Source organism: Drosophila suzukii, chromosome 3 (genome assembly GCF_043229965.1).
Source record: "Drosophila suzukii chromosome 3, CBGP_Dsuzu_IsoJpt1.0, whole genome shotgun sequence".
Classification (NCBI taxonomy): Eukaryota; Metazoa; Arthropoda; class Insecta; order Diptera; family Drosophilidae; genus Drosophila; species Drosophila suzukii.
Genome location: NC_092082.1, coordinates 63381301 through 63395718, shown reverse-complemented (window position 1 = coordinate 63395718; position 14418 = coordinate 63381301). Strand labels below are relative to the sequence as shown.

Sequence of the window (14418 nt, the reverse complement as noted above, 5' to 3'; positions counted from 1 at the left end):
TATTTTAATATTCAATATTTGTTTGTTTTGTCTCAATTTGTTCAGAATTTTCTCAACATTTTTGTTTCATAGACTTTATGTGTATACCCTTCTAGTAGAGTAACCATTTTCTTGAAAAATTTTAAAATATTCAATATATTATTTATATTATGTTTACGTCGCTCCAGCATACTTTAACTAATTTCCGGAGTTAAATCCGTTTATTTCCATCCTGTAATTTTCTGGTATTTTTTCGACGAATTGAATACTGCGTAAGAAAAGGCGTCGACGAAAACTAACCGCCAGCTTTCTTTTAATTCTTCTCATAATTGATGGACTCAGTCAATGGAATACTAGGCTTCGCTTTCTTATCCGTTCTGTATTTTGTGTATTCCCTAAATTGTGGAATTTTGGTCAGCTGTTTACTAGCTGTTTCATATAAAATGAATTTTCAGACCCTTAAACTTTAAATTTTTAGCAATTCAACAACCACGAGTAAGCATTATATACTAATAAATCAAATTTGAGAGTTTATATGTAGTTTCTTTTACCTTAATTTAAATCAACTGTTTAAAGAATATTTTAAATCTTTCGTCTAACATTTACTGAAATGTAATTTTCAAAAATAACGCTTGTCCTCTTTTCAACGCAACAGATTTTTTCTTTCATAAGAAGTATATTTGTTCGCTCAAGCGAAATGATGGCCCTATACACTAAGAAATTCATTATTTTGCAAATGAAAAACGTTTTTCTCCCTCACCGTTTCAGTCTATGTAAAAAACTTTGTCGCTGTTGCAATTTTAAGCTACTTTGCTGCATATGGTCGAACCGGCTATGTTTAAAAAACACCTACTTGAGAAGTTCCGGAATACCCCTAGCATATTTAGCAAATAAAAATAGTGTGCACTATCGATAGTTTTCACATCGATACACCCCGTCACCCTTGGAATGTGCTGGCAACCCTGCTCCGTTTTAATGGCGACCGGACCGACTTGCCTACTACGTGTTTGACATAGAAAATACTTTCGTAGCCGATTCTCGAGCGTTCCCCGAGCCACTCGAATTTTCAGGAGAGTGGAGATAGTTGTCAACACATTTTTGTGATCCGTGCACTGCTGCCATATTCCCGTCGATCCCCGTTTCCCACGCCCGGACACTGGAGAAAAGTGTGTGTGTCGCAAAGTGCCTGAAATTTCGCCTTGCCTTGCCTTGTCGCTGGCTCTCGAAGTCGAATACCCATAATGGCGAGACTCACAAAGGTCTATAACACGGACGACGACGACTCCGGTTACGTTGGCCGCAGGAATTTGCCCCTGCCGGCTGGCGATAAGTTAATGGTGAGCATATATCCGCACCGATTTCCGCTATATGTACGGCCCTCGCCATCCGAAGAAAATGACTGCCAGCAGAACCCACACAGACGCAGTCCCCCGCTGTGCGTGTGTGCGTGCACTTGGTCCAAAAACTTTCATAACACGGCGGTTGTGTTATGTGTAAGTGTCGGCTGCCGATGTGTGGGTTCAGCTCGGTGTGTAATTGTGCGTTTATTAATTGAACTTGAGCTGTGATTCTGCACCTGCTGAGTTGCCACCCACAACCCTCTTCTTCTGCCGCCCTGGTTGCAGCCGCCATGTTGCTGGAAAGTGCAACAACAAGAACCTGTTTGTGTGCATATATGCGTACCGCCCACCCCGCCACCCCCTCTTAAGCTGATCTCGGTGATTCCGATTCTCTGCCCCGAAACTCTCTAATATCGGTTGCCAACCTATCCGCTTTTGCTATCGATACCGATAGAAGCGCATAGACGTGAAAGGGTGTTTACATTGGCAAAAGCCCCGTTTTCGCGTTATTCCGTTGCACAAACAGCTGTTTTTTGTTTTGATTCCTGTGGAAAATAGTGAAGAGTGATCCAGGCCAAGGACAATCCATTAGATCAGCGGTCGGCACGGAATACAATGACAATTTGTCTTTCATTTGTGTAAGTAATTTGCACGGAACAGCTTGTCGATGTGTGTGTGACGACAGCTGCTATACACTGTGCGTGTTGCGGCAGAGATCGAGCAAAGAGATTCCTTATTCCCGCTTATATAAGTCATGAAAATAAGTTGGTAGATTGACTATTTGGGTGTTATTTGTGGACTAGTGTAGTCGATCTATGTAATATGAGAATTATAAATCCCTTCCCTCTCCGCAGATGCTCATGGACCTGAATAGCAAAGGACTGGTGATCGACAGCCCGACGATCCGCGGACGCGACCTGGAGGAGTTCTCGCGCAAATTCAAACTGCTCACAGAGGCCGAGCGCCGGCAGTCGCTGGAGATCGACAGCGCCAGCTTCATGGCGGTCCTTAACCAGTGTGTCCAGTGCGTCGGCTGCCGGAGACGCGTGGAGCGGCTGTTCCACCAACTGACCGAGTCCGGACACCGAACGCTAGATCCCCTGGAGCTGCGCCCCTCAGCCACCTTGAGCATCGTCGAGGAGAAGCTTAAAACTCCGCAAGCACTGGGCACGCTGCTCTACCGGCATCACGAGGTGCTCAACAACCTGCTGGACAACAAACTGCGGAACAAGACGCGCTGCGTCCTCCACTCGCTAGACGCCTTTCGAGCCAAACCCTTCTCGGAGACGTGGCGCGAGGTGTGGTCCGCCATGAAGAGCAACTGCCGCAACGAGCTGACCATCATCGAGACCAAGGAACTCCACGACGTGCTCGAGAACTACCTGAAGAAGCACAAGTTCTGCTCTGGCTGCCGGACAAAGGTGAGGCACAAGACAATGAAGCAACTACGAGCGTGATGTGAGTCACAGCAATCTTTAATTATTTAAGGGATTGCTACAGAAATGAGCGAACCAAATTCATGTTTAAGGTCTGAGACGATTCTTGTCAGCTTATTATTGCGCTAACGTCAGCTTATAAACTATAAAGTTCACACGATTTATCAGTTTTTAAGGTAATACTCGTGATTGCGGACTAAATAATTTTATCGCGTTACTAAAACGATCATTTTATTTTGGAAAACATTAAGTGAGACCATATCCTTGCCATTTAAAGAATATAACAGTGGTTGGTGATTCATTTAACATCATTGACGCAAGTTAAAAAATTGAACTAAAAAAAGTTCAACTTCTGTAGTTCTATTAAAACAAAGCCACAAGATTAATTGAAGTTTTAAGAATATATTGTTATCTGATTGCGTTTTGAGTTCCAGTGTAGTTAATCATTCACGCTAATTTCATTATTATAATACGTAATTGTATCTTAAGAACTAACACATTGTCAGGCGAGTAGATCTAAAGAATCGTTTGTCTATTCCTATTTGATCCCTAAAATAACAAGAATAAATATCTTGTTTATTTCTTCATATTTTTTATTTACCTCTTCGATACCTTTAAAATGATGGTTACAATTTCTTTGCAAGTATTAATATTTGACGAAAGTTTGCATGACTGCCCTACTATTCTTAAACACTCAATTCGATTCTATACAATCGCATCAATTAACTATCTTTTTTATCTGATACTCTGACAGATTGAGCGGGCCTACAAAATACTCATTGGCGAGATTTCTGCCAAGGAGAAGGGTTACGCGGCCCAGCTGTACGCCCATATCCGGAAGTGCGTGCCCGACCAGCACATCCACGTGAGCACCAACAAGATAGAGTTCCTGGACGCACTGATCAAGCGCGCTGAGCCGGAGGTTAATGGTAGCTACTCGAAACTGCGCGAGCGCCACGCTAAAACGCTGGAGATCGCCCAGGAGGAGGTGTTGACCTGTGTCGGCATGATTATGTACGAACGGCTGCGTCGCATCTACGTTAGTCTGCGGGAGGAGGAGCGCGCCTGCCAGGTGCTGGCCGCTGTGGGTGTCCACGCCCTCTGCCGCAGCTTTGACACGTTCGTGGAGCAGAAGCAGGGAATTAGCAACCTGGAGCTGCTCTACCAGGAGATCAGCCGGGCGGAGCGGGCCAAGCAGATCAAGCGTGAGCAGAAGAAGCTTAAGAAGAAGAAGAAGAAGGACGAGAAGAAGAACATGCTGCACCGACAGTGCGAGGATACTGAGGCCAACGAGTCGGACGAGGAGGAGGACGAGTTGGAGAAGGAGGAGCTGGAAGTGGAGGAGGAAGAGACTCAGGAGCAGCATGTGGAGCTAAGCGATCCAGGGGCGGACGATGGCATTGTTATAGAGGCACCTCAACCGGAGCCGGAACCCGAGCCCACGTCCAAGCCAACGAAATCGAAACCGAAGAAGCAAGCGAAGAAAAAGAAGCAAAAGCCAGCGGCCTCCCAGAAAGCTGGTAACCGGAAACAGATGCAGCCCTCGGCTAGCATCCAACCTCTGGACGACGATCACGATCACCTGGACGTGGCCAGCTGCATCTCGTCGAGCGTCGCCAAGACGGACGCCGGCGAAAAGTGCGATGAGTGCCTGGCCCCTATGCCAAACTGCCCGTGCGAGCAGGATGTGCGCGATTCCGGTTACGGTAGCGATCCCACCTCGCACGTCGACTCGCGGACGTCCAGTGCGGTTTCGTCGCCAGAAGGATCGGAGGTGTCTTGCTCGGACGGGCTGTGTAATCACGATGGCCACGACGAGGACTCTGACGGCTTGGCGGCCCGAAACAGCTACGTCTCTGACCTGTTGTTTTACGGTCATCAGTCGCAGCTGGATCACAAATTTTCATTGTTGCAGATGTGGGTGAGTCGTCGGAATGGGGGTTGTGTTTGAAATAAGCAAGAACTTAATATGAAGGATCTCCACTGGAGATTAAAACTCATAACAAGGCACGGCATAACAAAATGATCAGATTACATACCCATTTTTTTTAAGAAATTGAGTGAACACTACGGAATTAATCTCTTTCATCCAATTTATGTTTGTCAATTAATTTATTATTCAGCCTTCTTTTGCTTTTACACTATTTATTAAGGGGTTCAGAACTTCTCAGATGGTCTTTTTTTTTCAAATAATTTATCAAAAAATTAGTTGATCTGTTCAGGGCAGTTTATTTTAAATAAAATGGCAGTTCCGCCCACAACAGGCAAAAGAGAAAGCGACACAACATAATAGACTTACTTTGCCGATTTTTATCAACATCAAGAGCTAGGGTTTAAAATCAATTCCTAGGAAATCTCTTGCTCTGCGTTCTGTTTTTCAGCGTAGGCTTTCTAAAATTTAAATCCGATATAAAAAAGAATAACACGCAATACCCTAAGGTTATAAAAGAAGAGTTTAAGATAAGATTATATTTTTTGCAATTAGGACCATGTTAAAGCTTTAAATTTAAGTTAACTAGCCCTAACTGCTTAAACTAACAAATTTCAATTTGCTTTGCAGGACGACTTCGACGAATACGACGACAAAGACGAGGAGAGCTATTACATTCCCCAGGACGTTGTGCTGGCCTTTAAGTGCCACCGGGAGCAGGTGCAGCGCCAGCGGGAGCAGCTCCGTGCCACGCTGCGCGCCAACTTCGAGCGCCTGTGCCTGCAGCGCGGCGTGCAGACGCAGGTGCAGAAGTCGAAGCGGGCGACTTCTGCCCTGGCTGGCCATTAAAAAACGCATTAAACCGTTGTAGTTATTCAGTCGAGCGCGGCGATTTTTTAAAATCCGCCCGCATGCATTCAAAGTACATATAATTTTTGTTTTTTGAAATAAATGAAGTATACAAGTTACGACTATCAGTGTTATATATTTAAAATCTTCAGCAGTTGCGACACTCCTCGTGGAAGGGTTCGAGGGTGCGCAAGTCGCGCCAAGTTGGAGGCAATCCATGAACCACAAATTTCCCGCAACGCTTGCAGGGCTCTAGGAACAGCTTGATGTGGCTGTTCAGCCATGTCACATAGCTCTTTACAGCCAAATCGGGGAGAGTCGGCGAGAAGAAGTGCAGCATGGCAGAGTGGGCGTGCTCCTGCACCTTGCGGAACACCTCGTAGCGGGACTCTGCCCACAGATCGTCGTGCTCCAGTGGCTCGTCGAATCCCTTCACAGTCACCCATTCTATAAGCACTCCCTTGAACACTATGGCCGCCTTCATCACGTTGCTGATGGTCACGATGGCGACAGCGTTTGTGCCGAAGGGGCGGAAAATCCGGTACGATGTGTGCGGCGGGGTGTTGATCTCACTAAGGAGCTTGTCTATGTGGCTAAGGAACAAAAAAAATTGGAAAGATTTAAAAGCTGCTTCTCACCTGAGTTATGCATAAACTATTAACTCAAATTCAAAATTTTTAATTTTGGAGTGCTTAAAAATTTTTTTGTTAGCAACATATTGCCAGGAATGGTCGATAAAATTGTGGCTTTTTGCCGTTAAGGTCGTAAATAAAGGATATGTTTTAGAAAACATTTATATAAAATGTACACAGTTAGCTGGCCAACAAGTTCACAACAACTCGCTTAGGTAGTTAAAAGTCACCATTCATGCGAAGTTCTGGTTTGAAGCTTTACAAATACAGTAACACTTACTTAAGGTTTGTAATTCCTTAAATCGTCTTTTAAAATACTGTTCTTTAGAAATATAATATTTTGGGAAGAATTGGCATAGTTCGCACAAAATATAGAACAAATTTTGAGGTTCCTACTTAATGTTAAAAAATACGAACAATTTGTTTTTGTTTTTTTTTTAGTTAGGTTGATAGTTGATGAATATATTTTGCAAGGTTCAGTCAACAACTTACCGAAATGTATCCTAAAACACCCAAACAATACCTTTATTTACGAGTTTGACGGGATTAAGCAAACAATTTGCATACATACGTGACATTTTTAAATTGATATTTTTGAATTAATACAAAAATGCTTTGGTTTTTAAATAAAAGTAGAAAATTACAAGTACTAACTTTTTAGTTCAAAACTGCCCAAATTATCCGAATACTCTAAAAACTAAAATCTAGAGTATATACAAAAAATGTAAACGTGTAATGGATGACGCATCTATAATCAACACGTAAAACATTTTTTAATTAACTTCCTTCAATTATTAGTGAAAGTAATTCAAAACATCGAACTATATGAAAAATGATTCAAACATTATATTTTTATGGAGAACTCGGCTCTATACTTACTCAGGATCATTGTTGAAGGAGGAGAAGGGCATTCGCTGGCGCTTCTGGGAGCAGTAGTTGTAGGAACGCCTCAGCGTGTTCTGGTTGAGATTGTTGAAGGCCAGGAAGCTGTGGTCGTGCACCTTGTCGATCCACTTGTAGCTGTTCACCAGCTGGGGGTACAGCGCCTGCCGGTCCTGGGAAGTCTCCTGCGCCAGGTAAGCCGTGTTCCCCAGCGAATAGGGCGTGGGTGGAACCTGCAATCCATTTATCAGCTGCTCCACCTCACTGCAAGTGGTTTTATATCATTTCCGGGTCCATTAGAATGGTTCTTTGTTACTCACCGCAACTGCGAATTGATGGCTCCGAATCTCTCCTGGAAGTCGTGCACAAACTTATTCCGGCTCTCCTCGCCGCCCTCACCATCAGTTCCATCAGCCAGGTGCTCGAAACACTGCCTCACATTGGATCGCAGGTTCTTCACAGCGGTCAGAGTCGAATTTAGCTTGTCCATAACTATGATTGCAGTCCGGCAAAACAAATGTTTACGTTTTTCTTTCGGCAATGCCAATAGGGATGGGAGATTGGAAATGACAGACTCAGGTCGGTGGTGGCACGAAAATAACATCACTCTTTCGATCAATTGAACAAACAGGATATGAACTATTATCAGTGAAAGTTTTAAAATGGTATCAACAACACATTTTTTCCTAACTATATCTGGTATCTAGAAGATGAAGTTTTAGAATTAAACTGTACGATTTTGATCAGAAATGTAATTTTAAATACTAGGAAAAGCCTTCGTCTATTTCTGGGACCCTACAGACAGTGATGATACATTTCCTTTAATTTTTTAAACACTGTTTTAAAGTACTGGTGATTTGAAACCAACAAATAGAGATTTCTGACACATTCCGTGGATGACTTGACAAAAGTCCATCTCTAACCAACTATCGCCAGACTGTTTAGTATTTTTTCGCAACTCGGATTTCGACATTTTCCCGCTATTCCACCCGCTATCAGACTGTACACAAATCCGACTTCTGATCCAAATCCAATGCCATTCAATGCTCGTCTGCGATTGTTGAAAGTTTAAACAAATCGATCAGATCGGCGCACAAAAACAAGGTCACCATGGGCAATAAATCGTCGCTTTTCCTGCGGAACGAGGAGATCGCGCAAATCCAGGAGGAGACTGGCTGTGAGTACGATATGTTGGATGAGTTAACCTTGGGCATTATACCCCGCGACATTTAACCCGCCGTTCCGAAAGAAATACGCGCTAGGGTATAAATAAATGCGCCACGAGCAAAGCAAATAATAACATCGCACTGGAGTGCTAAAAGCTTTCTTGCCTGATGGCTAATGGCACCATCGATTCTTCAAGTGAATCAAATTCGTCATTTCCCTAAAGAGTCCAAATCTATACGTGTTCATAAAGACTCCTTTGAAATTATGCAGAGCTGCGTCGGAACGATCTGTGCCCGCTTTATATAAGCTGTATGTGCACAGACTTTTCCAGCAGAAACCAATTTGCATTTCAACTGCACCTGCACATTCCGCGTGACGTCATCGCTGGCTGTATTGAACAGAAGGCGGGGGCAAAAGTCGGCGCCTATCAACGGTTTTGGCTGGCAATTATCTAGTGTCCGAGACCGTGTAATTTCAATATTCCGGCGCGATAAGCCCGCAATTGAAATTGCCACCTCATTGGAACTTGTATCCAATGTTCGACCAGCTAGTATCAGCCGAAATGATAAGGGGTTCGCTCTTATCAGCCAGATTTTATAACAACTAATTCGGAATGTGCTTGGACTCGTTGGCACGCCGTAAACGGGTTCCATTTGAGGGTATTTCATGGCAAAACAAATTTATCTAAGTATTTTGTACAGCGGCTAATATTTTCCAACTTATAAAAGTACATACTTGAAAACTTCTTAACCATCGTTGAGAACGTGTTTAAATGAATTTTTTTTTTATTATACTAAGAAAATATTTAAACAGTTAATGTAAATCAAATCTCGAAAACATACATTGAAATTTGACTTTAAAAGCCTTTTTGAAATCGTTTTCATACCTATAAATGTTTTACACTTAAATTGGTTTAATCAATCAATATTTGCATTTGCAATACAGTTCAATCCAAGAAAAAGGTGTTACTTTATCGGCAAAGAGTTCCAATCGGCGATTTATTTTTTAATAATGTTTGTCAACAAAATAAATAATCTTTAAATTACTTTTCCGCAGTTACTCCCAACCAAATTGAGCGCTTGTACTCGCGCTTCACCTCGTTGGATCGTAACGACTGCGGAACTCTGTCCCGGGAGGATCTGATGCGGATCCCGGAGCTTGCCATCAATCCACTGTGCGAGCGGATAGTGCACTCCTTCTTTGCCGAGAGCAACGATGATCGGGTGAATTTCCGGCAGTTCATGAACGTGTTGGCCCACTTCCGACCGTTGAGGGATAACAAGCAGAGCAAGCTGAATAGCCGCGAGGAGAAGCTGAAGTTTGCCTTCAAGATGTACGACCTGGATGACGATGGTGTGATCAGCCGGGACGAGCTGCTGTCCATTCTGCACATGATGGTTGGCGCGAACATCAGCCAGGACCAGCTGGTGAGCATCGCGGAACGGACGATCCTGGAGGCGGATCTGTGCTGCCAGGGCAAGATCTCGTTTGAGGACTTCTGCAAAGCTCTGGACCGCACCGACGTGGACCAGAAGATGTCCATACGGTTTCTCAACTAGGGTGGAATTAGGGATCACGAGGAAAGAGCGAGCTTCTTAGTCAGTGTGTACCAAATAGTTTAGGACGGAGTCAGTCGAGAGGCATTTCGGTGGGTTACTTAAACCTCTGTTGATTTTGAAACATTAATTCAGTTGCTATTAAACCAGTTGTTTTTAAAATGAAAAAACGTCTCAAAGTGCTTAAAGCCGTTACAAAAATAATTTAATGTATTTTTAAGATGTAAAAATGTCATTTCTTTTCATTTAAAGAACACAGGTGCTACAGAAGTCTAGTGAAAAAGATCCAATAGTTTGGGTTCTGAATCTAAAATACGAATCTTTGTGATGACTTAATAAATTCCGAAAATTCTTTGAGACTTTGGAAAGGTTAAAATACTTTCTAATAAAGCCTGTAATGCTTTCTTTTGCACATTATATTTTTGATTGAAAATCTTCAAAGGTTTCGGGAACGCTCCGGATTAACTTGTATTAGTAGTTGTTATAAAGAAAGATACGCTATTTCCTTTTTGTTAATACCTTGTTTTGTCGGTAGCAAACTCATTCCGGTCAACGTAAATTATAATCTTGTGTTTAGCTGCTTCCAAATAAAAGCCAAGTGGATCGACACATAAATCGTTGAACATAATTTGCATAGTTTATTGTGTTTTCAGACGATCAATTGGAATAAGTGTTTGTATATCTGTAATTGCATTGCCTAGGCCAAAAGTTCCTGGAGTTTGTGCAACTCCACCTTCGTTAACTTCGCCAGCCGGGGATGAAAGCGCTTGAAACCAGACCCTGAATTGGTTTATGTGGTGGTGGACACGGCCAGCTTCTTAAGATGCTCCATGAACAGCTGCAGGGAGACGTCATCCGTGAGGACTGGAGCACCGCCATCCTGTTGAGATAATACCGAGAATTAGTCATACGATGGGTGGGGGTGGGACCGTGGGGAGGTGGGAAATGAACGAGAGGCACAAACACCAAGAAAAGTCCTACACCAAAAGCAACTTACAAAATGGGTAAAATATAGAATTTGCTAAATTATACAAATGCTTAAATGTACACGAAAAATAGGCATAGAACCAAAATCTTTGGACAATTTCGAAGAATAGGATGCTGAAAGTGTTACATTTTAGCTATTATGTCTGTGATTTATTTTTAACTGAAATCTAGTTTTAAAAATTTAAAACAGTCCACTAACTTTAAAGTTTGTTAAGAACTTTAGCTTTCTGAGCCGAATAATATAAAGCTGTCCAAAGATTTTATGTCCCTACAATTTCTTGAGCAGTAAATCAACCTATCCCAGCTTAAGTGATGAATGTTGAACAAAAGTTTACTACCGTGACTTGACCAATAGGCGCCTGCGCATGACAGAGGAGCGGTTACGGATACGGGTACGGATTACACAATGAAAGAAACAAAACCAACATAAAACGAGATTGAGATATCGATCAGGATTTAGTTTTCGATGTCGCAAATGAGCGCGCTGCAAAGATCAATCAAATGTGGCCAGCCGATGGCGATGGCTACGAAACTCACCTGTCCGTAGGCGTACATGTTGTTGTGCGTCTGCGAAGGATTGACCTTGGAGAGCAGGAAGCGTGCCTGGGATCCACCGTGCTCCGTGTCGATGTAGCGGGGCATGGGGAAGCGTGTCTGGAGGATCTCTTGGGCATCGTCCACCGGCGCTTGAAGAAGCTGCTTGAAGTTTTCGTACTCGGGCATGTCCTGGTATTTGAGGGCTCGCCACTGGGCGATCGTCTCGCCGTGATAGATCAGGATCTGGAAGAACGTGTCCATCAGCAGGATGCGATCCGCCTGGATCGAAGCCGTATCGAGGAGGACCGGCTCTGGTGGGCCATTGAACGAGTAGCTGTAGAGGATCGGCTGGATCATGATCAGCGATTGGGTGAGGTCCTCGCGCATCAGCATGTGTCGGTAGAATGTGGTCTCGTCGGGCGAGTTGTTGAAGACCTGCAGGAACTGCGAGCGGCGCAGGTGGTACATGAATTGCGGGAAAAGGCTGAAGTTCTGCGACAGCCGGAAGCTGTTGGGATCGTCCTTTGAGTACTCTCCGAACTTTTGGCACTGCAAATGGGAGACAAGATTATAGAAATTTTAATTAATATTCATTTTAAAACTCATTTTTTACGGTTTTGTTTTTTGAACTCTATTAAAGAAAACCACAAAATAGTTCCAATAGAGTTTCTATAAACACAAGTGTTAGAAAGATCGATAATACTATTACTAAATGTAAAAAAACTCAAAATTTTTTGCGTTATCTATGAAAGAATTTAAAAAGCTTTTTTTTAATTAGGTTCCCTAATTTGTATGCCACTGTCTTAAGTTTAAACCAATTAAAGGTTAATCTTTAATTTCAGACTTAAGTTCTATATGTACTTACCAGGCGAATCAACTGACGATCGACCCAGCGCAGAATGTCTGGTCCTTCGTCCGTCTCCGCGCGGTAGACGACCATACGGGCCATCAGCACGGCGGCAGCCTCCTGGTCAAAGCCGGCGCTGATGTGGTGCACGTTCGAGGTGGCATCTGCCCAGCTGAAAATTAGGAAGACATATTTAGTTAAATTCGGCTCTGGGCGAAATACCCCGCACTCACTTTCTAGCCAGTGTGGTGACTCGGATTCGCCGCTGTCCACTTGGGTGCTGGTACTGTGTAATGAACTGTATGCAGCCACGACCGCCCTGCGGAATGGGGGCTGCATGCTGGTTGACTACCTCAAAGAAGTAGGCCACCGTAGAGCTGGGATTCAGCGTGCACAGCTTCCACTGTACCGTATTGCCCATGCCGATCTCCACATCCGACACCGACGGGCTCTTCACATTCAGCGACACACACGAGCCGATCCCACCGGAGATCTTCAGCTCGCGCGAGCACTTCACCTCCAACGTGGCATTGAAGGCCATTTTCAAATCGTTGCGACCATCACGTGCGAAAACGCGTTGGAATGTTTGCTTGAAGAGCGATGAGTTGAACGAATCTCCCATGACCATGTGTCCGCCCGTGGAGTTGCACAGCTGCTTCATCTCCAGCAGGCCGGTTTGATCCAGGGCACAAGAGTATATGTCGACACTATGCCCATTGGTGGCCGCCCTCAGGGCCAAGGCATCATAGTGCTTGATGGCCTTCTTCATGAACCGCACGTTGTCCTTGTGGATGTCGTGATGCGAACGGATCGGGTGCTTCAGCTCGTCGTCGACCACCTGGCCGGGGCCCTGGGAGCAAGGGCCACCCACGAATGTCATGATGCGACCCCCCGTATTCGGGTAGGTGCACTCCAGCAGACCCACCGCAATCGACAGAGCGGCGCCCGTGGAGCGCAGGTAGCGCTTGCCCTGCGGCACCGGCCAAGGATCGCGCTGCAGCTCACTAAGCAGATCGCCCAGAGCCGCGTCGCACTGGCCGATCGGCTGCAGGAAGCGATGGGCGGGCGGCACAGGGGCCGCAGCTCCAGCCGGCTGTCCAGGCAGCTGCTGCTGTTGCTGCGGTCCCGGAGCCGCCCCGCGCCCGATTCCGAGCATGTCCTGGACTTGCTTGGCGGTCAGATCCTTGGTGCCGCGGAACACGTAGCTCTTGGAGCAGCCCTCGGCGCCCAGCTCGTGCACCTGTATCATTTTGCCGAAGGTAATCAGACCCACGAGAGCGTTAGGTGGCAGCAGACTCAGCGACATTTGCAGAGAGTCCTTCAGGGCGTCCAGTTCCTCCTCATCCATGCAGGTGTCCACCAGGAAAATGAAGACGGGCGGCATGGTGGGCGCCCGCGTAATGGTGTACTCGATGGTACTGAATCCCGGAATCAGCTCCGCCGGCTGATGCTGCTCGGATATCGCCGCATATTGAGGGGGAAACTGCAAGACGCGTTGTTATAACTTGCAACGTAGAGTCTAAAGATCACCATTACTCACCGGGTTGCGCTGGAAACAGAAGTTGCAGACCCACAACTTGGCCCGGTAGTCCACCTGGCACAGGGGATTCAGGATGGCCCTGCAATTGCTACGGGTGCAGAGAACCGGCTCATATTGGATGGGCGGCAGGTCGGGGCGCTCCTTCAGCGGTTGGTAAAGACAGGCGAGGGGCACGACCAGTCGGCTGGCTTCAATGCGACTCGAGGGCCACACATTCCACGTCAGACGCACCCCGTCGCGGTCCTCGTTTTGCTGGATGAACTCCTCGTAGGTGGTCATCGCCGCAACACTTAAATATACTATTTAAAAGGAGATAAACCAAAGTTAGTCCTCCGCCAATTGGAAAAATCGGTCGACCTGGCCACGTCACGGATTTGACAGCTAGTCGTGACAGCTTTCGTGCTGGCGACGGCCAAAATACTCACGCGAAACTAAACAAATTCGCGAAAGGATCCTCTAATGAAACAAAAAGGCACACACTTTAAGACAATAATATATATAAACGTACAAATTAGTTGAAACCAAGACCGAAAGTGTTAAAGTTTTTATTGCAAACGTTGCAGGTCAGTGAAGATAGTTTTCAGGCGATACTATCGCACGAGGCGCGTGAGTTTATATTTAAAAAATATATAAGTAAAAGGTTCAAGACAAAGCATATTAAATTATGAACTATACATAGTGACATATTAGTTATATCGGATAATATTTAAATCTTTTTTATTTAAAGTTTAAATTA

At 44.8% G+C, this 14418-nt stretch overlaps 4 protein-coding genes across 5 annotated transcripts; 2 read left to right on the top strand and 2 right to left on the bottom strand.

Annotated features, from left to right (window-relative positions):
* The first annotated feature begins 938 nt into the window (after nt 1–938).
* On the top strand, nt 939–5653 carry LOC108005731 (gametogenetin-binding protein 2-like). Its single transcript, XM_036819124.3, has 4 exons — nt 939–1316; nt 2174–2740; nt 3510–4676; nt 5316–5653. Exons 1-4 carry the CDS (start codon nt 1221–1223, stop codon nt 5532–5534), a joined length of 2049 nt encoding a protein of 682 aa, XP_036675019.3. The 5' UTR covers nt 939–1220; the 3' UTR covers nt 5535–5653.
* Nucleotides 5651–7603, bottom strand: MED27 (mediator complex subunit 27). Its single transcript, XM_017070304.4, has 3 exons — nt 7369–7603; nt 7046–7312; nt 5651–6127 (listed from the first exon to the last, which is right to left on the bottom strand). Exons 1-3 carry the CDS (start codon nt 7536–7538, stop codon nt 5683–5685), a joined length of 882 nt encoding a protein of 293 aa, XP_016925793.1. The 5' UTR covers nt 7539–7603; the 3' UTR covers nt 5651–5682.
* A 438-nt stretch (nt 7604–8041) lies between these two features.
* elm (calcineurin like EF-hand protein 1 elm) lies at nt 8042–10399 on the top strand. The gene is made up of 2 exons (XM_017070293.4): nt 8042–8225; nt 9272–10399. The coding sequence occupies exons 1-2, from the start codon at nt 8159–8161 to the stop codon at nt 9772–9774; spliced, it is 570 nt and encodes a 189-aa protein (XP_016925782.1). The 5' UTR covers nt 8042–8158; the 3' UTR covers nt 9775–10399.
* Nucleotides 10387–14254, bottom strand: Sec23 (transport protein Sec23). 2 transcript variants are annotated; one of them, XM_036819118.3, is made up of 7 exons: nt 14108–14254; nt 13683–13981; nt 12376–13625; nt 12161–12314; nt 11296–11844; nt 11097–11117; nt 10387–10651 (listed from the first exon to the last, which is right to left on the bottom strand). In XM_036819118.3, exons 2-7 carry the CDS (start codon nt 13959–13961, stop codon nt 10562–10564), a joined length of 2343 nt encoding a protein of 780 aa, XP_036675013.1. In that variant the 5' UTR covers nt 13962–13981; nt 14108–14254; the 3' UTR covers nt 10387–10561. The 2 variants fall into 2 exon arrangements, with proteins under 2 accessions (XP_036675013.1, XP_036675014.1); XM_036819119.3 differs by lacking the exons at nt 11097–11117; nt 14108–14254 and having other exon boundaries at nt 13683–14065.
* Nucleotides 14255–14418: the final 164 nt, after the last annotated feature.